The following is a 27,989-nucleotide window of genomic DNA, read 5'->3' on the forward strand; positions in this document are numbered from 1 at the left end:
TTCTTCTTTGTCCATCTAGAGGCTGGAGGTTCCTCCATTCTTCTTTGTACATCTAGAGGCTGGAGGTCCCCCCATTCTTCTCTGTACATCTAGAGGCTGGAGGTTCCCCCATTCTTCTTTGTACATCTAGAGGCTGGAGGTTCCTCCATTCTTCTCTGTACATCTAGAGGCTGGAGGTCCCCCCATTCTTCTCTGTACATCTAGAGGCTGGAGGTTCCCCCATTCTTCTTTGTACATCTAGAGGCTGGAGGTTCCTCCATTCTTCTCTGTACATCTAGAGGCTGGAGGTTCCTCCATTCTTCTTTGTCCATCTAGAGGCTGGAGGTTCCTCCATTCTTCTCTGTACATCTAGAGGCTGGAGGTTCCTCCATTCTTCTCTGTACATCTAGAGGCTGGAGGTTCGCCCCATTCTTCTTTGTACATCTAGAGGCTGGAGGTTCCTCCATTCTTCTTTGCACATCTAGAGGCTGGAGGTTCCTCCATTCTTCTCTGCACATCTAGAGGCTGGAGGTTCCACCATTCTTCTTTGTACATCTAGAGGCTGGAGGTTTCCCCCATTCTTCTTTGTACATCTAGAGGCTGGAGGTTCCCCCATTCTTCTTTGTACATCTAGAGGCTGGAGGTTCCTCCATTCTTCTTTGTACATCTAGAGGCTGGAGGTTCCCCCATTCTTCTTTGTACATCTAGAGGCTGGAGGTTCCCCATTCTTCTTTGTACATCTAGAGGCTGGAGGTTCCCCCATTCTTCTTTGTACATCTAGAGGCTGGAGGTTCCCCCATTCTTCTTTGTCCATCTAGAGGCTGGAGGTTCCCCCCATTCTTCTTTGTACATCTAGAGGCTGGAGGTTCCTCTATTCTTCTTTGTCCATCTAGAGGCTGGAGGTTCCTCCATTCTTCTTTGTCCATCTAGAGGCTGGAGGTTCCTCCATTCTTCTTTGTACATCTAGAGGCTGGAGGTTCCTCCATTCTTCTTTGTACATCTAGAGGCTGGAGGTTCCCCCATTCTTCTTTGTCCATCTAGAGGCTGGAGGTTCCCCCCATTCTTCTTTGTACATCTAGAGGCTGGAGGTTCCTCCATTCTTCTTTGTCCATCTAGAGGCTGGAGGTTCCTCCATTCTTTTTTGTACATCTAGAGGCTGGAGGTCCCCCCATTCTTCTCTGTACATCTAGAGGCTGGAGGTTCCCCCATTCTTCTTTGTACATCTAGAGGCTGGAGGTTCCTCCATTCTTCTCTGTACATCTAGAGGCTGGAGGTCCCCCCATTCTTCTCTGTACATCTAGAGGCTGGAGGTTCCCCCATTCTTCTTTGTACATCTAGAGGCTGGAGGTTCCTCCATTCTTCTCTGTACATCTAGAGGCTGGAGGTTCCTCCATTCTTCTTTGTCCATCTAGAGGCTGGAGGTTCCTCCATTCTTCTCTGTACATCTAGAGGCTGGAGGTTCCTCCATTCTTCTCTGTACATCTAGAGGCTGGAGGTTCGCCCCATTCTTCTTTGTACATCTAGAGGCTGGAGGTTCGCCCCATTCTTCTTTGTACATCTAGAGGCTGGAGGTTCCTCCATTCTTCTCTGCACATCTAGAGGCTGGAGGTTCCACCATTCTTCTTTGTACATCTAGAGGCTGGAGGTTTCCCCCATTCTTCTTTGTACATCTAGAGGCTGGAGGTTCCCCCCATTCTTCTTTGAACATCTAGAGGCTGGAGGTTCCCCATTCTTCTTTGTACATCTAGAGGCTGGAGGTTCCCCCATTCTTTTTGGCAATAGTTTTGGTCTCCTCTGAGCAGAACCTCTTCTTATTTTTTCCTTAATAAATTCTTTATTTGACCATAGAACAGAAGCATGTGAGGCGGGGAACAACCCGGGAGAGCATGACACATTACAGAATACATAACAACATATAGAAAGTCAACATGTCATGTCCTAGGAGACCCACCCCACGCTCCCACTCCCATTTATAAAAGGATAAGTACATATAAGGAGAAAGAGAAGAAAAGAAGAGGTGGAGGGATGAAGGGATTAGAAGGAAGAGAAGTAGATGTAGGAGATGTCTCCTCACCAGAATCAAGAAAGTTCTATGGTTAATCACATGAAGTAGTCGTCTAGGAAGTCCACAGATCCCAGTCTATCAAGGAGCCAGGAAACTCCTTCCAGTAATACCAGGTTTTATGATCTATCTCTCATGTCTTCCATGTCCATCACCTCATTCATCTTAGAACACCTCAGGGTGACGGAGGTTGTCTGACTTTCTTTCATAGAAGGTCGGAAGGTAAGTGTCCTCCTTATGGAGAGATTGCCAATTAGGCCTCCTTAAAGGCGTGTGGAGATAGATGCTCCACTAGGGCATTCTGGGAAGCAAAGAAGGAGAATGAGAGCACTGAGAATTGAATGTTTGTAGGGGCCCCAGCCTCACTAAGGTCCGGCAGGAACAGTGAAGGTCTCAGGTTTCCTTCTACGTCCCTCAATCTCCTAGAAATCTCCTTCACGTTCGGTCAAAACAAGGAACGGCAGGCAGGACCAGAATATACTATACTGGGGGATGTAACATATCCTGGCACTAGTGTTTGATGTCCTCCCAGTCCTCCTGCACTCGTCAGATCTATCAGGTGTCGCCGTGCGTGTGGCAAGACAGTCCTATAACCTGCGCCAGTTCCTGCACCTATTTCAGGACTTGTACGCCAGAAAACTGCCACACATGCCCCAATAAATCCCCTCCCCATGGAGTATACTAACATCTTCCTCCCCACCTCCCAAGACCTTATGTGTAATGTCCTGGAGTTGGACCATTATGAAATGTAGTCCTGGAGTTCTTTCCTAAAGGACCCAGTGGGACTGTTCCTAACACTCGGCTCCACAGCCCACGTTACCACTCAGTTTCAGGCTCCAACTCATCAATTTTAGGTAATAACACAGCATATTTAATCCCATGGTTATGCTGCATGGCACAACATCACCACCCAGTGGCGAGAATCGGTCTCTGTAGGGTGCATTATTTCCATGCCTGTTAACCTAAGAGTTAATGGTTTTATTTACATGAACTAAGTAACTTATTGTAACCTTCCTGAGGCTTTGTAGGCTGTCATTGGTTGGCAGCCCAGAACTGGCTAGACAGAACAAATCTATAAATATAGGCTCTGTCTGGAATTCTGGGACTTAGTCATTTGCTACTACACTCTCCATGCTGCTGCTGCAGCAGAGCCCAACTGGCTCCCTAGAGATTGTTGTCAGTCAAGCTGACCACTGGTGCCACAGTCACCCAACCGGCAGCCACTCTCAGAAGAAGAAGTTTGTTACCAGCCTGTCACCGCTGCTGACCTTTACCTAATAGGGGAACAGTGAGTTTACATCATCACCTTTTTATATGTCTCCCCAGCCTGCCGACTCCATTATGGGCCTTTCCCAATCTGCTGGGGATCTGTCACCTACATCGGGAGTACCCCAGGGGGAACTTTTACTGTCACAGTGGGTACATCGGTTTGCAATTATGGGGTAACTCTATATCTAATACGTGAGGGAAGGAGAAGTCCACATCTACAGTCCCTGGACCACAGCATTTTGGAGATGTCCACCACTTCCGATTGGGTCATGTTTATTTATGCTGGGAATCTTTGGATAATGTCCACAAATGTCGAGATTTGCCCGTATCTTCCACAAAAAAAGGTTTCAAGGTAAGAACGGGTAACGGGTGAGTGGGGGCAGCCTCAACAGGGGGTGATTGTACTCGGGAAACCTTTAGAACATCATTCACCCGCCCCCTACGTAGGTCATCTGAGCATCTCCACAGAGACTTGAAAATGGCCTCCACCAACGTTCACCATCCAACCTGAGGGAAATTTTTCATAAATTAGCAAAAATATCGACATTTCTCAAGTTTTTTTCTGTCATGATGGGGGCAGGGTGTTCATTAATGAGCAAAAGGAGAACTTTTTAAATGGGTTTGAATACATTTGCAAATGTTAAACCACCCATTCGCGTTCCTCAAGAGAGATGAGAGCTTTCAAAGAATTGCTGGAGGGAAGGGGATGGAGCTTCAGGGTCCTCAAGATATGTCCTGATTCTGGATATAAAGTCAGGACCGGAAGTGATAGCATTAGACGTGTCAACTGAATACAAGAGAGTATAGTAGTCACAGAAACTGTGGCTAAATCCTGGTCAAAATGGCCACTGACCAAGGGAGGGACATGTCTCTGGTTTGTTAAATACAAAAGGCCCAGGGTAACATGCGGCTGTTTCAGGTGTGTTCCTTGAGTTTCATGATGTTGTTTGTTCACTAATGTTCTCTAATAAACCTCTGAGGCCTTCACATCACGTGAGTACTACTCCAACCCACTGAGTCTGCTGAGCTGTGTATCTAATCCTATCCTGTGTGATACAGTCTGCTGGGCTGTGTATCTAAGCCTATCCTGTGTGATACTGTCTGCTGAGCTGTGTATCTAATCCTATCCTGTGTGATGCAGTCTGCTGGGTTGTGTATCTAATCCTATCCTGTGTGATACTGTCTGCTGAGCCGTGTATCTAATCCTCTCCTGTGTGATACTGTCTGCTGAGCCATGTATCTAATCCTCTCCTGTGTGATACTGTCTGCTGAGCTGTGTATCTAATCCTATCCTGTGTGATACTGTCTGCTGAGCTGTGTATCCAATCCTGCCATGTGTAATACAGTCTGCTGAGCCGTGTATCTAATCCTATCATGTGTGATACGGTCTGCTGAGCTGTGTATCTAATCCTCTCCTGTGTGATACTGTCTGCTGAGTTGTGTATATAATCCTATCCTGTGTGATACAGTCTGCTGAGCTGTGCATCTAATCCTATCCTGTGTGATACTGTCTGCTGAGCTGTGTATCTAATCCTATCCTGTGTGATGCAGTCTGCTGGGTTGTGTATCTAAGCCTATCCTGTATGATACTGTCTGCTGAGCCGTGTATCTAATCCTATCATGTGTGATACTGTCTGCTGAGCTGTGTATCTAATCCTATCCTGTGTGATACTGTCTGCTGAGCTGTGTATCCAATCCTGCCATGTGTAATACAGTCTGCTGAGCTGTGTATCTAATCCTATCATGTGTGATACTGGCTGCTGAGCCGTGTATCTAATCCTCTCCTGTGTGATACTGGCTGCTCAGCCGTGTATTAATCCTCTCCTGTGTGATACTGTCTGCTGAGCTCTGTATCTAATTCTTTCATGTGTGATACTGTCTGCTGAGCTGTGTATCTAATCCTATCATGTGTGATACTGTCTGCTGAGCTGTGTATCTAATCCTATCATGTGTGATACTGTCTGCTGAGCTATGTACCTAACCACACAGCATTTCATCCCCATTATTTTGGGGTGTCTCTCCTCCAGCAGGGACGTGGTTAATCCTGGTTTGGGTAGAGTCTCCTCCTGAGGGTTGGGCATTACCTGTTAGTCCTGAAAGGTGACACCAGATGAGAGAGGAAGAAGAAGGTAACAGCCGCCCCTGAGTCGGCGCGCTCCACCCCGCTCCACCTGTGTGCCGGAAGTGCTGCAGGTATGTGAGGAATCCCCTCTGATACCTGCACATCAGCCGGGGCAGAGCTGCCAGCACTGGGACCACAGCTGGACCAGCCATGAAGTCCGAAGAGGACGAGTACAACTTTGTGTTCAAAGGTGAGTCCATCTGTCCCTGCACGTAGACACCCACTGACACCCACCCACACCCCGGTGCCCGGGCAAAGTCCCACAGTCTCACCCTGATACGTGATCGCTGCCTCTTACACAAAAATAACAAAAAGTTACCCCAGGCTTGACCCCCAGAAGAGCCCCCTACACCACGAGCCTTGTGCTGCTATCCCATTACTTGGGACATGGGGGTATATAAAGCTGGCACCATTATTCACGTGCTCCACCCACCTGGGCGTGTATGGGGCACACCGGATGGCGGTGATAAAAGGCTCCGTGACATAGAGAGAGTGGCAATTGTGCATAATATGGTGCTGAAGGCGATGTATTGTATTATATTAGTCACAGTATGGCGGCATTATTATTTGACCATTTTTTCTGTTGGCATTATTTAGGTGATTGGTTCTAATTGTATGTTATATGGTGGTATTATTCAGTAATAATATGGCAATATTATTTAGTATTAGTATGGCGGTATAATGTAGCAACAATATGGCAGTATTATTTAGCAATAGTATGGTGGTATTATTAAGTAATAGTATGGTGGTATTATTAAGTAATAGTATGGTGGCATTATGTTGCAACAATATGACAGTTTTATTTAGTAATAGTATTAGTAATTACTATTAGTATTTAGTAATTAGTATTTAGTAATAGTATTATGTAGCAATAGTATGGCAGTATTATTTAGTAATAGCGTTGTAGTATTATGTAGCAACAATATGGTAGTATTATTTAGTAATAGTGTGGTGGTGGTATTATGTAGCAACAATATGGCGGTATTATTTAGCAATAGTGTGGTGGTATTATGTAGTAATAGTATGGCAGTTTTATTAAGTAATAGTATGGTGGTATTATGTAGCAACAGTATGGCAGTATTATTTAGCAATAGTGTGGTGGTATTATGTAGTAATAGTATAGCGGTTTTATTCAATAATAGTATGGTGGTATTATATAGCAACAGTATGATGGTATTATTTATTAATAGTGTGGTGGTATTATGTAGCAATAGTATGGCATTATAATTTAATAATAGTACAGGCAGTCCCCGGGTTACATACAAGATAGGGACTGTAGGTTTGTTCTTAAGTTGAATTTGTATGTAAGTCGAAACTGTATATTTTATCATTGTAGTTCCCGACAATTTTTTTTTTTGCCCCAGTGACAATTGGAGTTTCAAATTTTTTTGCTGTAATAGGACCAAGAATTATCAATAAGGCTTCATTGCAGACAATTTTAAGCTGATTATTGCAGTCTGGGACTATTTTAAAGCATCCAGAGAGCTTCACCAGAGGTCACAGTGGGCAGAGGGGTCTGTCTGTAACTATGGGTTGTCTGTAAGTCGGGTGTCCTTAAGTAGGGGACCGCCTGTATGGTGGAATTATGTAGCATCAGTATGGTGGTATTACTTATTAATAGTGTAATATTATGTAGCAATAGTATGGCATTATAATTTAATAATAGTATGGTGGTATTATGTAGCAACAGTATGGCGATACTACTTATTAATAGTGTGGTAGTATGTAGCAACAGTATGGAGGTATTATTTAGTAATAGTATGGAGGTATTATTTAGTAACAGTATGGCGGTATTATTTATTAATAGTATGGTGGTATTATGTAGCAACAGTATGGTGGTTTTATTTATTAATAGTGTGGTGGTTTTATTTATTAATAGTGTGGTGGTATTATGTAGCAATAGTATGGCAGCATGTTGTAGCAATAGTATGGAGGTATTATTTAGTAATAGTATGGAGGTATTATTTAGCAATATATGACAGTATTATTTAGTATAGCATAATAGTATAACAGTATGTATACAGTATAGTATAGCAGTATTATGTAGCAATAGTGTGAAGCGATTATTAGTAATAGTATTATTACTGAATACCGCTGGACAGCACAGTATGGCGGTATTATTTACACACACTGGTTATTTGCCCTTCATATATTGTTTTGTGGCAGGTACATATTAGTGTTTTTCCCACAGTATAATGTGATGGAGCTACAGGTCTGTGTGGTCAGTGTAGGACATGGTATGGCGGTATTATTCACCTCACCTTTCCTCTCTAGTCACTGCCAAAGCTGCGCACAGAATTGTGCTAGTGAGGAGGTGCGAGGCATAACCTTTCCTCCCTGCTCCATGGTTGTCAAACAAACCTCTGAGTGTTTATCTATATACTTAACCTGACCCATAAAATGTGTCCTGGCGATAAGTCCGCGGATAAGGCGTCTCCTGGCGACATGATCCGGCGCTACATCCCGTTTTATATACGGAATAAATGAGAGGTCATAATGGGCTTCCTGAATATAAAGCTAGCATCACAGTGAAGACTGACACGCCCTTACACATTTCCAGGAGGAGCACGTGGACATGCTGAGACTTGTAGTCCGCCAACGCTGATTTCTCCCAGTGTGAACAGTAAATAGTCTGAGTCTTGTTATCAGTGAGGAGAATATATCATAATGTCTCCCGGCTATTAATAAACTCTCAGGAGCGATAGTCTTTAGAGGAATAGTCTGCAGAGATAAGAAGTACACACAAAGGCTCATACAGAGACACAGCGCTGCAGTATCTAAGCCTCTTGGGTGCTGTATCTAAGCCACTTGTGTGTTGTCTGCTGAGCTTTGTATCTAATCCTATCCTGTGTGATACTGTCTGCTGAGCTGTGTATCTAATTCTATCCTGTGTGATACTGACTGCTGAGCTGTGTATCTAATCCTATCCTGTGTGATACTGTCTGCTGAGCTGTGTATCTAATCCTATCCTGTGTGATACTGACTGCTGAGCTGTGTATCTAATCCTATCCTGTGTGATACTGACTGCTGAGCTGTGTATCTAATCCTACCATTTGTGATACTGACTGCTGAGCTGTGTATCTAATCCTATCCTGTGTGATACAGATTGCTGAGCTGTGTATCTAATCCTATCATGTGTGATACTGTGTGCTGAGCTGTGTATCTAAACCTATCATGTTTGATACAGTCTGTTGAGTCTCCGATGTGATGCCATACTGCTGGGCGGTGTATCTAAGCCTCCATGTATGAGTAGCTGTGTGTCAGCGGGTGGTGATGGCTTCCTCCAGCCTGTGTAGATGTGACATGGCCGGGTGTGGGATATAACAAGTCCTGACAGAAGCCGCAGTACGGGGAGGACACCCATCATCCAGCGTGACTTATATACTGTATATACTAGGTCATTGTTCACACTGGTCACAGCTGTAGCTAAGCCCATCTTACATCATACTGTCTGATCCGCTCCTGTATCTAAGTTTACTATGTGTGATACTGTGTGCTGTGTATCTAATCCTATCCTGTGTGATACAGTCTGCTGAGCTGTGTATCTAATCCTTTCCTGTGTGATACAGCCTGCTGAGCTGTGTATCTAATCCTATCCTGTGTGATACAGTCTGCTGAGCTGTGTATCTAATCCTATCCTGTGTGATACAGTCTGCTGAGCTGTGTATCTAATCCTATCATGTGTGATACTGTCTGCTGGGCTGTGTATCTAATCCTATCCTGTGTGATACAGTCTGCTGAGCTGTGTATCTAATCCTATCCTGTGTGATACTGTCTGCTGAGCTGTGTATCTAATCCTATCCTGTGTGATACTGTCTGCTGAGCTGTGTATCTAATCCAATCCTGTGTAATACTGACTGCTGAGCTGTGTATCTAATCCTCTCCTGTGTGGTACTATCTGCTGAGCTGTGTATCTAATCCTCTCCTGTGTGGTACTATCTGCTGAGCTGTGTATCTAATCCTATCCTGTGTGATACAGTCTGCTGAGCTGTGTATCTAATCCTATCCTGTGTGATACTGACTGCTGAGCTGTGTATCTAATCCTACCATGTGTGATACTGTCTGCTGAGCTGTGTATCTAATCCTATCCTGTGTGATACAGTCTGCTGAGCTGTGTATCTAATCCTACCATGTGTGATACAGTCTGCTGAGCTGTGTATCTAATCCTATGATGTGTATCTATGATTCCTATTCCTGGATTGTGTATACTGATGGCGCCACCTGCAGGCCTGGTGTGGGATGACTTCAGTTTCTCTGGTTCTGATTCTTCCGCAGTGGTTCTGATTGGAGAATCCGGTGTTGGGAAAACCAACCTCTTGTCCAGATTCACCAGGAATGAGTTCAACCATGACAGCCGCACCACCATTGGCGTGGAGTTCTCTACCCGGACCCTGACCCTGGACGGGCACCTGGTGAAGGCTCAGATCTGGGACACGGCCGGGCTGGAGCGATACAGGGCCATTACATCCGCGTGAGTAAAAATGGGCATTTTGTGGGGTGGAACAATTTATATTCATACCCAGCTATAACTGTGGGTGTAATGTCTCTCTGTGTACAACAGGAACCTTAAACCCCTTAAAGTTTATTTGCAAGAAACCCATCCCTTTAAGAGGGTTAGGTGGTCCCACATAAACGGGGATAAAGGTCAGTTTCTAGGTCATTTGGAGTCTGAGAATGCCGCTATATGCTTAGATACAGCCATAGATGTAATATATCAGCGTGTGTGAGGCCTACGTACAGGCCCGTCCTGTTGGTTGCTGTGGAAACCAGCAATGTAAGGCTACATGTACATGAGTTAGATGTAAGCATATGTTAGATGTATCTTCCTACAGCGAGGACATTCACTTTAGGCCCCGTGCAGGTCCTATCCCTGTCCATATTGTGGCCTTGCAGTCTTTTCTTAGCAGATGTTGACTCTGGGATTTGAACCCAGGTCCTCAGTGCTGCAAGGCTGTAATGCTAACCACTAAGCCACCGTACCGCCCTATATGTTATATTGGGACAAAAATCTGTACCCTGTGTGTGTATGAATGTGTATTTGTACATATGTGTATGTATGTGTATACGTATGTTTGTGTGTAGGAATGTGTATATGTACATATATGTGTATATGTATCTATGTATGTGAATACCTATGTTTGTGTGAGTGTATGTATGTGTGTATTTGTATATATGTATATAGGTATGTGTGTGTGTATTTGTACATATGTATGTATGTGTATATGTATGTATATGTATGTATGTGTATACATATGTTTGTGTATGAATTTGAGTTTATGTATGTGTGTATGTGTATATGTATGTATGTGTATATGTATGTTTGTGTGTATGAATGTGAGTGTGTGACTGTATCTAACCACACACAGACAAAACATATTAAATGATAGAAATAAAACACAAACTGAAGAGGTCCAAACCTAATTACATTATCTAGATGGGGCGTAAAGGATATCCTGTAGAATGAGATGGTATGGGAGACGGGAAACGCACAACATATGTGTAACATATATGTACACATAGCCTGCGCCAGTTTCTTACTGTGTGGCGTAGAATTGATCCAATCACATTCATGCATCGGCTATACTCAGAGTTTGGAGGCTCTTAGCATACACAGTATGCCCTTACACAGACACATGTACACCTGTATACACTGTAGAGTATAGATTTATCCATACTCGTGCATACACGGACCTATGTCCTTTGAGCAGGAAGAGTTGTAAGGTGTCTCCCCCCCACCACTCGGGGCAGTCATGGAGGATGTACATGGAGCACATGTATCAGCATCACAGGAGGTGGACACTCTAAGGCCTCATGTAGATGACCATGTGCTTCATCCAGGTTGGAAAGCAGGCGAAGCACATGGCCAGGGGGAGAGGTGAGGAGCCCTCTCCATAGGAAGCTGAGTGGTTGTGCCACAAATTGGGGCAGGAATAGGACCTTCTATCATTTGTGGCGTGGCAGCCCGGCTCGTTTACGGTGCGGTGAGACATGGAGTTCTCACCACACTGTGATCGTGTGTAATAGACCTCTATGGGGGCTGTGATCTGGCCGCTATTTGTGCTATCAGATCCTGGACCTCAATAAGGTCATGTGCATGGGACCTGAAGGCACGAGGTGCTGATGCCCTCCATAAGGGTGGATGATGGCTCGCTTTGAAAGTCTATGAGGAGCAGGGAATGAATTACAGAACCATCGCTGACAGGGCAGGGACTGGTCAAGGTGGAACTCAGCTGCGAAACTGAGCTCCTCGGTGCCTTGGGTGGTCACCAAATCAACCCATCCTTGAATCTGCCCTGCAAGCATATGTTTAGTCTCCAGCTAGCCCCTTGAATTTACAGGTGGTCTCCTCTTGTAGGTATTACAGGGGGGCTGTTGGCGCACTGTTAGTGTATGACATCACAAAGCACCAGTCGTATGAAAGCGTGGACCGCTGGCTCAAGGAGCTGTACGACCACGCCGATGCCAGTATCCTGGTTATGCTGGTAGGAAACAAGTCAGACCTGAAGGACGAGGCTCGGGAGGTGCCGTCAGAAGAAGCCAAGATGTATGCAGGTACCATCGACCACTGGCACATGTGTCTTCTCAACCATCTGATGTGTATGGTGGTGTCAGGACTCTTCCAACTGGCCCGTAGGGCCATGTGGATGGGGAGTAGGAGAAGGGCCACCACAAATATCGTCCAACACTACAAATCAGAAGGTTCTATCAGGATCAATGGGGGTTTGGTTTGGCTTTTAGGTCACTCTTAAGAGAATTGTCCTGGTACCCTCTATGGTTTCACCCTTTACCCGTATACTGTTGGGAGGTCTCCAGGCCACATCCTCTTAAGGTGTACTTGGTGAAGGTTGTGGCCAGTCTTGGATGGTGAGGCATCAGCGACTGGAAAATTAGTCCTCAGATGCTAGCCGAGGTCAGGGTAGGAGATGGTAGCCGAGGTCAGGGTAGGAGATGGTAGCCGAGGTCAGGGTAGGAGATGCTGGCCGAGGTCAGGGTAGGAGATGCTGGCCGAGGTCAGGGTAGGAGATGCTGGCCGAGGTCAGGGTAGGAGATGCTGGCCGAGGTCAGGGTAGGAGATGCTGGCCGAGGTCAGGGTAGGAGATGCTGGCCGAGGTCAGGGTAGGAGATGGTAGCCGAGGTCAGGGTAGGAGATGGTAGCCGAGGTCAGGGTAGGAGATGCTGGCCGAGGTCAGGGTAGGAGATGGTAGCCGAGGTCAGGGTAGGAGATGGTAGCCGAGGTCAGGGTAGGAGATGGTAGCCGAGGTCAGGGTAGGAGATGGTAGCCGAGGTCAGGGTAGGAGATGGTAGCCGAGGTCAGGGTAGGAGATGGTAGCCGAGGTCAGGGTAGGAGATGGTAGCCGAGGTCAGGGTAGGAGATGGTAGCCGAGGTCAGGGTAGGAGATGCTGGCCGAGGTCAGGGTAGGAGATGGTAGCCGAGGTCAGGGTAGGAGATGGTAGCCGAGGTCAGGCTAGGAGATGGTAGCCGAGGTCAGGGTAGGAGATGGTAGCCGAGGTCAGGGTAGGAGATGGTGGCCGAGGTCAGGGTAGGAGATGGTGGCCGAGGTCAGGGTAGGAGATGGTGGCCGAGGTCAGGGTAGGAGATGGTGGCCGAGGTCAGGGTAGGAGATGGTGGCCGAGGTCAGGGTAGGAGATGGTGGCCGAGGTCAGGGTAGGAGATGGTGGCCGAGGTCAGGGTAGGAGATGGTGGCCGAGGTCAGGGTAGGAGATGGTGGCCGAGGTCAGGGTAGGAGATGGTAGCCGAGGTCAGGGTAGGAGATGGTGGCCGAGGTCAGGGTAGGAGATGGTGGCCGAGGTCAGGGTAGGAGATGGTGGCCGAGGTCAGGGTAGGAGATGGTGGCCGAGGTCAGGGTAGGAGATGGTGGCCGAGGTCAGGGTAGGAGATGGTAGCCGAGGTCAGGGTAGGGGAAATTCTAACAAGGTAGACAGTCATGACGTAGGTGAGGGCGGGTAGCAAAGATTCATAGTCAGAGGGAAGATGGGGTCAACACAAGAGATAAGTAGGTCGGGGAACCTTGGGTCAGCTATGGAGAAAAGCAGGTCAAGGAGTTGTCTATTTTCTACTTCCTTAACAATGACGTGAGTCCTGCATCTTGAAAAGACCAAATACTTCCAGAAATTCTCTATTCTCATATTTTCTTATGGCTAAGATATCAGATTTGGTGGTTTATCCCATCATAAGCTGTTCTGATGGTGGTCCATGGTCATATTTGGGAGTAAGCAAGTCTAGGTAGTAGTCCAAGTAGTTGGACCAAACGCAAATGTTCCTTGATAAGTCGCTCATGTCATCTTTGCTTCTTCTGCCAGATAGTAACGGATTATTATTTATCGAAACTTCTGCTCTGGACTCCACCAACGTTGAGCTGGCCTTCGAAACCATCCTCAGGGGTAAGTGTTGTACCTGGCTTTCCAGGATAGAGATTACAGATATTATAGCCTGGATCACCACTAAATACAGCAGGTGGTTGGAGGACATGTAGGCACCATGTATTATGGACTTCCTACATTTATCTTCTAGACATCTACAAGAAGGTTCTGAGGAGCAAAGGAGCGGAGCCTAAAGAGAACACTGTGGTCTTGTCTAATACCGCTACCAATCAATCTCAAGCTCCACATACTGAAGCCAAAAAGTCTTGCTGCCAAAACATTTAGGTACAACTGGACCACGGCAGAATCAATGGAGAAGATTGAGTGACATCCAGGTCATCTAAAAGTGGTCTATAATGTATACCTCAATGCTGGGTTATGAGCCATCTGGAATTTCAGGGGTTCCTCAACCTCGGCCTTGTGACTTTTATCCAGATTTGGTCCTCACCCCACTTGATGTACGGTTCTTGTGTTTGGATCACCTTCTGAGATGTCCCAAGATTTGGCGCTGATTGTTGTATTCTAGATGCTGAAGGGGTAATTGGTGGTAGATGCTGGGGTGGTGTTCGGCTACCCCCTCCTCTGATTATGAAGTGCTATTTATGGATCCACGGAGACCCTTTCTCATGCACCAGGGCTCGGTTATGACTATTCAGTTTATAGCTCCGCCCCTTGGTATACATTCATACATAACTTGTCCCCACTAATCTCCATTTTCTTAAGGACACACCATTTTTAGTTTGATGATTGAAGGCCGGTTTTCAATTGCTTACAACTCAGTATAAAAATAAAAATTTTTCCTTTAAATTTTGTGTCTTCCTGATTTATAATGTAGATATCAGCAGGGGCTCCAGGGGCTCGAGCCCAGGGGCCACCACCACTTTCACTTTTAAAGGGGCCCCCACCAACTTCAGACAGTCAGCGACACAGTTCATGCCTCTGTGTGCCCATGGCCACCCACGTTGTAAATAGGGGTCTAGGATGTCAGCTGTGTCAGTTAGACACAGCTGCCATTGCTGGGGGAGATTGCCGATGCACTGTTTCGGCAGCAGCAGGTTGTGATGGGATGCCGGCGAGTGTTGATGTCACGCTGTCGGCGTCCAATCACTACATGCTAGTTGGCTGAATACTACAGGGGGCTGGTGGCTGTATACTACAGGGGGCTGGTGGCTGTATACTACAGGGGGCTGGTGGCTGTATACTACAGGGGGCTGGCAGGCTATATACTACAGGGGGCTGGCAGGCGATATACTACAGGGGGCTGGCAGGCGATATACTACAGGGGGCTGGCAGGCTATATACTACAGGGGGCTGGCAGGCTATATACTACAGGGGGCTGGCAGGCTATATACTACAGGGGGCTGGCAGGCTATATACTACTGAGGGCTGACAGGCAGTATTCTACAGGGACTGACAGCTATATTCTACAGGGGCTGGCAGGTTATATACTACAGGGGGCTGGCAGGTTATATACTACAGGGGGGTGGAAGTCTATATTCTAAAGGGGGATGGTGGCTAAATACTACAGGGAGCTGGCAGGCTATATACTACAGGGAGCTGGCAGGCTATATACTACAGGGAGCTGGCAGGCTATATACTACAGCGAGCTGGCAGGCTATATACTACAGGGGGCTGGCAGGCTATATACTACAGGGGGCTGGCAGGCTTCATACTACAGGGGGCTGGCAGACTATATACTACAGGGAGCTGGCAGGCTATATACTACAGGGGGCTTGCAGGCTATATACTGCAGGGGGCTGGCAGGCTGTATGCTACAGGGGACGGACAGGCTATATACTGCAGGGGGCTGGCAGGCTGTATGCTACAGGGGGCTGGCAGGCTGTATGCTACAGGGGGCTGGCAGGCTGTATGCTACAGGGGGCTGGCAGGCTGTATGCTACAGGGGGCTGGCAGGCTGTATGCTACAGGGGGCTTGCAGGCTATATACTACAGGGGGCTTGCAGGCTATATACTACAGGGGGCTTGCAGGCTATATACTACAGGGGGCTGGCAGGCTATATACTACAGGGGGCTGGCGGCTGTATACTACTGAAGGCTGGCAGGCAGTATTCTACAGGGACTGACAGCTATATTCTACAGGGGCTGGCAGGTTATATACTACAGGGGGCTGGCAGGCTATATACAACAGGGGGCTGGCAGGCTATATACTACAGGGGGCTGGCAGGCTATATACTACTGAGGGCTGACAGGCAGTATTCTACAGGGACTGACAGCTATATTCTACAGGGGCTGGCAGGTTATATACTACAGGGGGCTGGCAGGTTATATACTACAGGGGGGTGGAAGTCTATATTCTAAAGGGGGATGGTGGCTAAATACTACAGGGAGCTGGCAGGCTATTTACTACAGGCAGCTGGCAGGCTATATACTACAGGGAGCTGGCAGGCTATATACTACAGGGGGCTGGCAGGCTTCATACTACAGGGGGCTGGCAGGCTTCATACTACAGGGGGCTGGCAGACTATATACTACAGGGAGCTGGCAGGCTATATACTACAGGGGGCTTGCAGGCTATATACTGCAGGGGGCTGGCAGGCTGTATGCTACAGGGGGCTGGCAGGCTGTATGCTACAGGGGGCTGGCAGGCTGTATGCTACAGGGGGCTGGCAGGCTGTATGCTACAGGGGGCTGGCAGGCTGTATGCTACAGGGGGCTGGCAGGCTGTATGCTACAGGGGGCTGGCAGGCTGTATGCTACAGGGGGCTGGCAGGCTGTATGCTACAGGGGGCTGGCAGGCTGTATGCTACAGGGGGCTTGCAGGCTATATACTACAGGGGGCTTGCAGGCTATATACTACAGGGGGCTTGCAGGCTATATACTACAGGGGGCTGGCAGGCTATATACTACAGGGGGCTGGCGGCTGTATACTACTGAGGGCTGGCAGGCAGTATTCTACAGGGACTGACAGCTATATTCTACAGGGGCTGGCAGGTTATATACTACAGGGGGCTTGCAGGCTATATACTACAGGGGGCTTGCAGGCTATATACTACAGGGGGCTGGCAGGCTATATACTACAGGGGGCTGGCGGCTGTATACTACTGAGGGCTGGCAGGCAGTATTCTACAGGGACTGACAGCTATATTCTACAGGGGCTGGCAGGTTATATACTACAGGGGGCTGGCAGGCTATATTCTACAGGGGCTGGCAGGTTATATACTACAGGGGGCTGGCAGGTTATATACTACAGGGGGGTGGTGGCTAAATACTACAGGGAGCTGGCAGGCTATTTACTACAGGGAGCTGGCAGGCTATTTACTACAGGGAGCTGGCAGGCTATATACTACAGGGAGCTGGCAGGCTATATACTACAGGGGGCTGGCAGGCTTCATACTACAGGGGGCTGGCAGGCTTCATACTACAGGGGGCTGGCAGACTATATACTACAGGGAGCTGGCAGGCTATATACTACAGGGGGCTTGCAGGCTATATACTGCAGGGGGCTGGCAGGCTGTATGCTACAGGGGGCTGGCAGGCTGTATGCTACAGGGGGCTGGCAGGCTGTATGCTACAGGGGGCTGGCAGGCTGTATGCTACAGGGGGCTGGCAGGCTGTATGCTACAGGGGGCTTGCAGGCTGTATGCTACAGGGGGCTTGCAGGCTATATACTACAGGGGGCTTGCAGGCTATATACTACAGGGGGCTTGCAGGCTATATACTACAGGGGGCTGGCAGGCTATATACTACAGGGGGCTGGCGGCTGTATACTACTGAGGGCTGGCAGGCAGTATTCTACAGGGACTGACAGCTATATTCTACAGGGGCTGGCAGGTTATATACTACAGGGGGCTGGCAGGCTATATTCTACAGGGGCTGGCAGGTTATATACTACAGGGGGGTGGAAGTCTATATTCTAAAGGGGGATGGTGGATATATACTACAGGGAGCTGGCAGGCTATATACTACAGGGGGCTTGCAGGCTATATACTGCAGGGGGCTGCCAGGCTGTATGCTACAGGGGGCTGGCAGGCTATATACTACAGGGGGCTGGCAGGCTATATACTACAGGGGGCTGGCAGACTATATACTACAGGGAGCTGGCAGGCTATATACTACAGGGGGCTGGCAGGCTATCTAACACAGGGGGCCGGTTGGCTATATACTACAGGAGCTTGGAGGCTATATACTACAGGAGCTTGGAGGCTATATACTACAGGAGCTTGGAGGCTATATACTACAGGAGCTTGGAGGCTATATACTACAGGAGCTAACATGCTATTTACAGAGGCTGGCAGGCTAAATACTACAGGGGCTGGCTGGCTTTATACTTCCAAAAACATTGTTGGAAGGGCCCCCACCAGTTTGCGCCCAGGGGTTTTCTATGCAGTTTTCTATAGGGACAACAGTGACACCTAGAGGTGGGATGTAGGAACTGCAAATGTTACTTGATACAACCTGATTTCCCCCAGTTATAGGAGGGGATTTTGGTAGACCCCGAAACACTTGAATTGGTCGGTGGGTGGGTCCTGCTACAATCCCGGGATTTGGTCTGCATTCATCTAATGTGTTTGGCCGTCTTAAAGGGGTATTCGGAGACTTATTAATTGATCATCTATTCTTAGTATGAGTGATCACTATGGTGGGTGGGTCTGACGGCTGCCAGTAGCTCAGCTGTAGTATTCCTGATATCCTAAGAATGTATAAGTTGTGGAACACCCCTTTAAATCAACATCTCTGATCCAAATCATGAGTCTGACAGGCCTGCACCTTAACGCCACCATGATCTGCCCACGCAGATCCAACTTTCCGATCAGCTTTGCGGTGCCCTTGTAGCAAACCCTCTACTTTGCAGTGACATATATTATCCATACATCAGGTGTGATACCACAAGTGGCCACGAGGGGGCAGTACTCTACTTCCTTACCCATTACCGATAAATGGTTTTCAACTGTGTGCAATCAAGTTCTATACAATTATACATTACAAGTTCCTCCATTGTTCCTCCTGGAAATTAATCAATCGCTTTCTTCTTAAAGGGACGGTGCGCATCAGTCTGATACTTGAAGCGCTGATTGGACAGTGCAAGGTCACCACCATCCCTTCTCCCGGGTGTTAGCCACCGCTATTTATATGTTTCCAGGATGAATAACAGAGGAACTGAACAATGTAAATTAACCCATTTAAAGGGGTATTCCAGAAAATCATATTTCCTTAGTTACCAATCAATAGTATCAGCTATTTGTGCATAAGGAATCCAATCTCTTCACTTCTTACTGAGCACAGCGCCGTACATTATATAGTGGCTGTGTTCAGTAGTGCAGTTCATATGCAATTACATGTTTCATACAGGACTAGAAAACATGGCAGCTTTTTTTTTCCCCCTAAACAGCGCCACTCCTGCTCACAGGTGGTGGTAGGTATTGCAGTCTATCTTTATTGAAGTGAATGGAACTGAGCTGTAATATCAGCCACCACCAGGGGACAGGGGTAGAGGCTTTATTTTTTTTGTTTGTTTTCAGAAAGCATCCATGTTTTTCTAATCTTGGACAACCCCTTTAAATGGGACTAAGCCCCAACTAGGGAAGCAACTGCACCGCTGAAGGAAAGGAAATCTCCCATTACAATCCCTCCTGATAACCCAGGGACATTACTCATAGATCCAGGCACCGGGACTGTGGGAATCTTCTTATATGTGTTATCTGTGGTCTCCTTCCTTTTAGAATTAACTTTTAAAATTATGCTAATGAGCCAGAAAGGCTACCCTAGCCCGTCTGTGATCTGGCGTTACAGGCTGTAACACTGTCTCACCCTCCACCCTGCTCTCTAAGCACTTGTGTGAGACAGTGTAACAGCCTGTGAAGCTGCAACATGGAGGGGCTCTGGTAACACCCCTGCAGCCCTTTTGGCTCATTAGAATCATTACAAAAGCTGATTTTAGAAGGAAGGAGACCATGGATAACAAATATAAGAAGATTCCCACAGTCCCGGTGCCTGGATCTATGAGTAACTTCCCTGGTTTACCAGGAGGGATTTTGATGGTAGATTTTCTTTAAATGATATCTACCCCCAGGTTGAAGGTTTGTTCATTTAGCTTCTTATTCCCTTTTTTTAAAGGCTTTTAAAATTATGCAAATGAGTCTAAGGGCTCCTGGCTACATAGGTGTTAATAGAGCCTGGAGCCCCTCAGGCTAATTTGCATAATGGTAAGTTTTTCTTAAAACAAGGGTATAAGAAGCTAAAAGAAGAGGGAGCACACACCTGTACGTCAGTGTGCTTGGTTTACAATCCTTCATCCTGGTGATAGATGTCCTCTAAGAGTAAGTTCAGACTGTGCCAGTTCATACTGCAGATTTTGCCGCACTTTGAGGATGTTACCCTTGGTATATGCAGGTCCGGTCTGAATCTGGACTTATAGGGGTTCTCTAGAATTTGACAAACATGGCTGCCTCCTTCTATAACCAAGGACACACTTGTCATAAAGTAGCTCAGTTCTATTCACTGGATCAATGGAGCTCAGCTGCAATACCAGATATGACCTATGAACAGGGGTGGCGCTGTGGCTTGAAAAAAACAATTTTTACGGCTTTTTTTTTCTTTTGCTTCTATCTTCTAATAGTAATAAGTTTTTCATGCTTTGCTGTACGGCGCTGTGTGAGGTGTCATTTTTTACGGGATGAGCTGATATTTTCTTTGGTCCCATTTTGGGCACTGTACGGCTTTTTGATCACTTTTTGTTAAATTTTGTATATGTTGCAAAATGGCAAAAAAAGTAGAATTTCCGACATTTTTGGCGCCGGGATTAACCGTTATTATATTTGGATAGGTCGGACATTTTGGTACCCGGCGATACCTAACATGTTTATGAAATAAACTTGTTTATTTATTTTTATGGTTTTATAGTTTTTTTTCGTAATTTTTTTTTTACTATTTTTCAGACCCCCTAGGCCTAGGGTGCTTTATCCCTAGGTTGTCTGATTGATCCTATCATGCAGTTTTTCAACGTAATGGGGCTTACTTACAAAGGGTCCGCGGACGCACTTTGGTCCGACTTCCCGACGTTTGGCTGGGACCGGTAGTTAGTTATTTGCATGTCACGTGATCGGATTTTTTTTGTGCAGTGGCGCCGGCTTCCATGAGACAAAAATCAGGGGGCGGTCTGTCAGACGTTCCAACTGATTCGGACTCATTGCGGGATTTGACATTTAATTTGTGTCGCAAGTCATGCACTTACATGCAACGGGAAGAATAAGGTGAACTCCGGGGACCTGAGCGGGGAAGCGACACATGCAGGATATCGGGCGCAGGATCTTAGTGACTCCCCGCACAGTGCATTATACACGGACAATGCACTTACATGCACCAGGAAGAAGAAGGTGAACTCCGGGGACCTGAGCGGGGAAGTGACACATGCAGGATATCGGGCGCACGATCCTAGTGACTCCCCGCACAGTGCATTATACACGGACAATGCACTTACATGCACCAGGAAGAAGAAGGTGAACTCCGGGGACCTGAGCGGGGAAGTGACACATGCAGGATATCGGGCGCACGATCCTAGTGACTCCCCGCACAGTGCATTATACACGGACAATGCACTTACATGCACCAGGAAGAAGAAGGTGAACTCCGGGGACCTGAGCGGGGAAGTGACACATGCAGGATATCGGGCGCAGGATCTTAGTGACTCCTCGCACAGCGCATTATACACGGACAATGCACTTACATGCACCAGGAAGAAGAAATGTGCCCCAATCTATTACAATGTGCAAATCTTTGTAAGACCTGTTATCGTAATAGATCGCCACCGCCTGATGACATCACTGGGAGTGTCAATCAAAACAAAGATGGCAGCACACACGCGCCGTCTTATAAATGCCGCTATGAGCAATGAAAGGGTTAACACCTTACTCTTTGAGCTCTATTCATATTTTTTTTTGTTAGTGCTGTATACTGCAGTACAGTAGGGCTGGCTGGCTATATACTACTAGGAGCTAGCTGGACATATACTACAGGTGGCTGGCGGGCTGTATACTACTGGGGCTGGCAGGCTATATACTACAGGGTCTGGCAGGCTATATACTACAGGGGGTTGGCAGGCTATACACTACAGGGGGCTGGCAGGCTAAATACTACAGGGGCTGGAAGGCAGGTTATATACTACTGGGGGCTGGCAGGTTTTATGCTACAGGGGCTAGCAGGCAGGCTATATACTACAGAGACTGGTTGGCTTTATACTACAAGAGCTGGTAGGCTATATACTACAGGGGGCTGGCAGGCTATATACTACAGAGACTGGTTGGCTTTATACTACAAGAGCTGGTAGGCTGTATACTACAGGGGGCTGGCAGGCCATATACTACAGGTGCTGGCCATATACTAGAGGGGGCTGGCAGGCAATATACTAGAGAGGGTTGGCAGGCTATATACTACTAGGGGCTGGCTGGCCATATACTAAAGGGAGCTGGCAGGCTATACACTACAGGGGGCTGGCAGGCTATATACTACAGGGGGCTTGCAGGCTATATACTACAGTGGGCTGGCAGGCTATAAACTACAGGGGGCTCGCAGGCTATATACTACAGGGGCTGGAAGGCAGGTTATATACTACTGGGGGCTGGCAGGTTTTATGCTACAGGGGCTAGCAGGCAGGCTATATACTACAGAGACTGGTTGGCTTTATACTACAAGAGCTGGTAGGCTATATACTACAGGGGGCTGTCAGGCTATATACTACAGAGACTGGTTGGCTTTATACTACAAGAGCTGGTAGGCTGTATACTACAGGGGGCTGGCAGGCCATATACTACAGGTGCTGGCCATTTACTAGAGGGGGCTGGCAGGCAATATACTAGAGAGGGTTGGCAGGCTATATACTACTAGGGGCTGGCTGGCCATATACTAAAGGGAGCTGGCAGGCTATACACTACAGGGGGCTGGCAGGCTATATACTACTAGGGGCTGGCTGGCCATATACTAAAGGGAGCTGGCAGGCTATACACTACAGGGGGCTGGCAGGCTATATACTACAGGGGGCTTGCAGGCTATATACTACAGTGGGCTGGCAGGCTATAAACTACAGGGGGCTCGCAGGCTATATACTACAGGGGGCTCGCAGGCTATATACTACAGGGGCTGGAAGGCAGGCTACATACTACAGGGGGCTGGCAAGCTATATGCTACAGGGGCTGGCAGACAGGCTATATACTACAGGGACTGGCTGGCTTTATACTGCAGGGGCAGGTAGGCTATATACTACAGGCGGCTGATTATGTACTACAGGGGGCTGGCAGGCTATACACTACTGGGGGCTGGCATGCTATATACTACAGGAGCTGGCAGGCTATATACTACAGGGGCTGGCAGGCTATACACTACTGGGGGCTGGCATGCTATATACTACAGGGGCTGGCAGGCTATACACTACTGGGGGCTGGCAGGCTATATACTACAGGAGCTGGCAGGCTATATACTACAGGGGGCTGGCAGGCTATACACTACTGGGGGCTGGCAGGCAATATACTACAGGGAGATGGCAGGTTATATACTACTGGCGGCTGGATGTATACTACAGGGGGCTGGCAGGCAATGTACTAGAGGGGGGCGGGCAGGGTGTATACTACAGGGGGCTGGCAGGCTATATAATGCAGTAGGCTGGCAAGCTATATACTACAGGGGGATAGTTACATTCTACAGGGGGTGGCATTCTATATACTACAGGGGGCTGGCAGGCTATACACTACAGGGTCTGGCCAGCTATATACTACAGGGGCTGGCAGGCTATTTACTACAGGGACTGGCAGGCTATATGCTACAAGGGGCTGGCTGGCTATATGTTGCAGGGGGCTGGCAGGCCATATACTACAAGGGCTGGCAGGCTATATGCTACAGGGGCTGGCTGGCTATATACTGCAGGGGCTGGTAGGCTATATATTACAGGGGACTGGCAGGCTATATGCTACAGGGGCTGGCTATATACTGCAGGGGCGGGCAGGCTATATACTACAGGGGCTGGCAGGCTATATACTACAGAGACTGGTTGGCTTTATACTACAAGAGCTGGTAGGCTATATACTACAGGGGGCTGTCAGGCTATATACTACAGAGACTGGTTGGCTTTATACTACAAGAGCTGGTAGGCTGTATACTACAGGGGGCTGGCAGGCCATATACTACAGGTGCTGGCCATTTACTAGAGGGGGCTGGCAGGCAATATACTAGAGAGGGTTGGCAGGCTATATACTACTAGGGGCTGGCTGGCCATATACTAAAGGGAGCTGGCAGGCTATACACTGCAGGGGGCTGGCAGGCTATATACTACAGGGGGCTTGCAGGCTATATACTACAGTGGGCTGGCAGGCTATAAACTACAGGGGGCTCGCAGGCTATATACTACAGGGGGCTCGCAGGCTATATACTACAGGGGCTGGAAGGCAGGCTACATACTACAGGGGGCTGGCAAGCTATATGCTACAGGGGCTGGCAGACAGGCTATATACTACAGGGACTGGCTGGCTTTATACTGCAGGGGCAGGTAGGCTATATACTACAGGCGGCTGATTATGTACTACAGGGGGCTGGCAGGCTATACACTACTGGGGGCTGGCATGCTATATACTACAGGAGCTGGCAGGCTATATACTACAGGGGCTGGCAGGCTATACACTACTGGGGGCTGGCATGCTATATACTACAGGGGCTGGCAGGCTATACACTACTGGGGGCTGGCAGGCTATATACTACAGGAGCTGGCAGGCTATATACTACAGGGGGCTGGCAGGCTATACACTACTGGGGGCTGGCAGGCAATATACTACAGGGAGATGGCAGGTTATATACTACTGGCGGCTGGATGTATACTACAGGGGGCTGGCAGGCAATGTACTAGAGGGGGGCGGGCAGGGTGTATACTACAGGGGGCTGGCAGGCTATATAATGCAGTAGGCTGGCAAGCTATATACTACAGGGGGATAGTTACATTCTACAGGGGGTGGCATTCTATATACTACAGGGGGCTGGCAGGCTATACACTACAGGGTCTGGCCAGCTATATACTACAGGGGCTGGCAGGCTATTTACTACAGGGACTGGCAGGCTATATGCTACAAGGGGCTGGCTGGCTATATGTTGCAGGGGGCTGGCAGGCCATATACTACAAGGGCTGGCAGGCTATATGCTACAGGGGCTGGCTGGCTATATACTGCAGGGGCTGGTAGGCTATATATTACAGGGGACTGGCAGGCTATATGCTACAGGGGCTGGCTATATACTGCAGGGGCGGGCAGGCTATATACTACAGGGGCTGGCAGGCTATATACTACAGGTTCTGGCAGGTTATATACTACAGTCGGGTGGCAGGCTATTTACTACAGGCGGGTGGCAGGCAATATACTACAGAGACTGGATGGCTTTATACTACAAGGGCTGGTAGGCTGTATACTACAGGGGGCTGGTAGGCTATATACTACAGGGGGCTGGCAGGCTATATACTACAGGTGCTGGCCATATACTAGAGGGGGCTGGCAGGCAATATACTAGAGGGGGTTGGCAGGATATATACTACTGGGGGTTGGCTGGCTATATACTACAGGGGGCTTGCAGGCTATATACTACTAGGAGCTTGCTGGCCATATACTAAAGGGGGCTGGCAGGCTATACACTACAGGGGGCTGGCAGGCTATACACTACAGGGGACTGGCAGGCTATACATTACAGTGGGCTGGCAGGCTAAATGCCACAGGGGCTGGAAGGCAGGCTATATGTTACAGGGGGCAGGCTTGCTATATACTACAGGGGGCTGGTAGGCTATATACTACAGGGGGCAGGCTGGCTATATACTACAGGGGGCTGGAAGGATATATACTACAGGGGCTGGCAGGCTGTATACTACAGGGACTGGCTGGTTTTATACTGCAGGGAGATGGCAGGCTATATACTACTGGCAGGCTATATACTAGAGGAGCTGGCTGTATATTACAGGGGGATGGCAGGCTATATACTACAGGGGTGGCATTTTACACACTACAGGGAACATGCAGGCTTTACACTACAGGGGGCTGGCAGGCCATATACTACAGGGGGCTGGCAGGCTATATACTACAGGGACTGGCAGGCTATATAGTACAGGGGGCTGGCAGGCAGGATATATTCAAGGGACTGGCTGGCTTTATACTGCAGGGGCTGGTAGGGTATATACTACAGGCGGCTGGCAGGCTATATACTACAGGGGCTGACTGGCGATATACTACAGTGGCTGGCAGGCTATATACTACAGGGAATGGCTGGCAATATACTACAGGGGGCTGGCAAGCTAAATACTGGAGAGGGGCTGGCAGTCTATATACTAGATGGGGCTGGCTATATACTACAGCTCCTGGCAGGCTATACACTACAGGGGGGGAGGCAGGCCATATACTACAGGAGCTGGCAGGCTATGCGCTACTGCGGCTGGCAGGCTATACACTACAGGGGTCTGGCAGGCTATTTACTACAGGGGGGTGGCAGGCAATATACTACAGGGAGATGGCAGGCTATATACTACTGGGGCTGGCAGGCTATTTACTACAGGGGAGTGGCAGGCAATATACTACAGGGAGATGGCAGGCTATATACTACTGGTGGCTAGCTGTATACTAAAGGGGGCTGGCAGGCTATGTACTAGAGGGGGATAGTTACATACTAAAGGGTCTGGCTATATACTACAGGGGGCTGGAAGGCTATACACTACAGGGGCTGGACAGCTGTATACTGCAGGGGCTGGCTGTCTATATACTACAGGGGCTGGTAGGCTAAATACTACAGGGGGCTGGCAGACTATATACTAGAGGTGGGGGGCAGGCTATATACTACAGGGTCTGGCAGGTTATATCCTAAAGGGGGCTGGCAGGCTATATACTATAGGGGGCAGGCTATACACTACAGGTTGCTGGCTGGATGTATATTACAGGGAGCTGGCAGGCTATATACTACAGGGGGCAGGCAGGCTATATGCTACAGGGGCTGGCAGGCTATACACTACAGGGGCCAGCAGGGTATATACTAGAGGGGCTGGCAGGCTATATACACCAGGGGTGGCATTCTATACACTACAGGGGACATGCAGGCTATACACTACAGGGGGTTGGCAGACTAAATACTACAGGGACTGGCAGGCTATATACAACAGGGGGCTGCAGGCTGTATACAACAGGGGTTGGCAGGCTATATACTACAGGGGTTGGCAGGCTAAACACTACACGGGACTTGCTGGCTGTATATCACATGGGGCTGACAGGCTATATACTACCGGGGCCAGCAGGCTATACACTACAGAGGGCTGGCAGGCTATATCCTACAGGAGGTGGCAGGCTATACACTACAGGGTGCTGTAGGCTTTATACTACAGGGTGCTGGCAGGTTATACACTACAGGGGCTGGCAGGCTATACACTATTGGAAGGGTCCAGGTTATATTTTACAGGGGCTCACAGGCTATATACTACAGGGGGCTGGCTCTATACTGGAGGGGCTGGCACACTATATACTACAGGGGCTGCCTTTAGCTATACACTAAAGGCAGTTGGCTGATTGTATATTACATGGGGCGGGCTGGCCATATACTACAGGGGCTGGCAGGCTATATACTACTGGGGACTGGCAGGCTATATACTACAGGGGGCTGGCTATATTCTCCAGAGGCTGGCATGCTATATACTACAGGGAGCTGGCTGGCTACATACTGGGGGCAGGGGCTGGCTGTATACTGGGGGCAGGCTGGCTGGCTGTATACTGGGGAGCAGGGGCTGCTGGCTATATACTGGGGGCTTGCTGGCAATATGCAGGGGGAGGCTGTGACCAACGCATTTCCCACCCTCGGCTTATACTTGAGTCAATAGGTTTTCCCAGTTTTTTGTGTTAAAATTAGGTGCCTTGGCTTATACTCAAGTATACACAGCAAGTTAAAATGCCAGCACGTACCGCAAAAAAATGACAACTTACACAGGTCCGTACACCAAAGTGTGAAAAAGTTATTGGCCTCAGAATCCTTTTTGTACAAAATAAAACCTGTAAAAACATACCCCACAAGAAAACGCCAGAAATGTGTATTTTTTTTTTTCAATTTCACTGCTCTTGGAATTTTTTTCCAGCTTTCCAGTACAATTGCATGAAATATTAAATGGCGCCACTTTAATCTGTCCCGCAAGCCCCCGCACATCTCTGTAAAGGTAATAATAAAAAA

General features: G+C 48.2%; 1 protein-coding gene across 2 annotated transcripts; it reads left to right on the top strand.

Moving 5' to 3' along the window:
• The first annotated feature begins 5,480 nt into the window (after positions 1-5,480).
• Positions 5,481-14,621, top strand: RAB25 (RAB25, member RAS oncogene family). Of its 2 annotated transcripts, none has more exons than XM_072114936.1 (5): positions 5,481-5,622; positions 9,708-9,903; positions 11,788-11,984; positions 13,755-13,835; positions 13,966-14,621. In XM_072114936.1, the coding sequence occupies exons 1-5, from the start codon at positions 5,583-5,585 to the stop codon at positions 14,097-14,099; spliced, it is 648 nt and encodes a 215-aa protein (XP_071971037.1). In that variant the 5' UTR covers positions 5,481-5,582; the 3' UTR covers positions 14,100-14,621. The 2 variants fall into 2 exon arrangements, with proteins under 2 accessions (XP_071971037.1, XP_071971038.1); XM_072114937.1 differs by having other exon boundaries at positions 13,759-13,835.
• Positions 14,622-27,989: the final 13,368 nt, after the last annotated feature.

The sequence above is a fragment of the Engystomops pustulosus genome, chromosome 7 (assembly GCF_040894005.1).
Source record: "Engystomops pustulosus chromosome 7, aEngPut4.maternal, whole genome shotgun sequence".
In the NCBI taxonomy this organism is placed as follows: domain Eukaryota; kingdom Metazoa; phylum Chordata; class Amphibia; order Anura; family Leptodactylidae; genus Engystomops; species Engystomops pustulosus.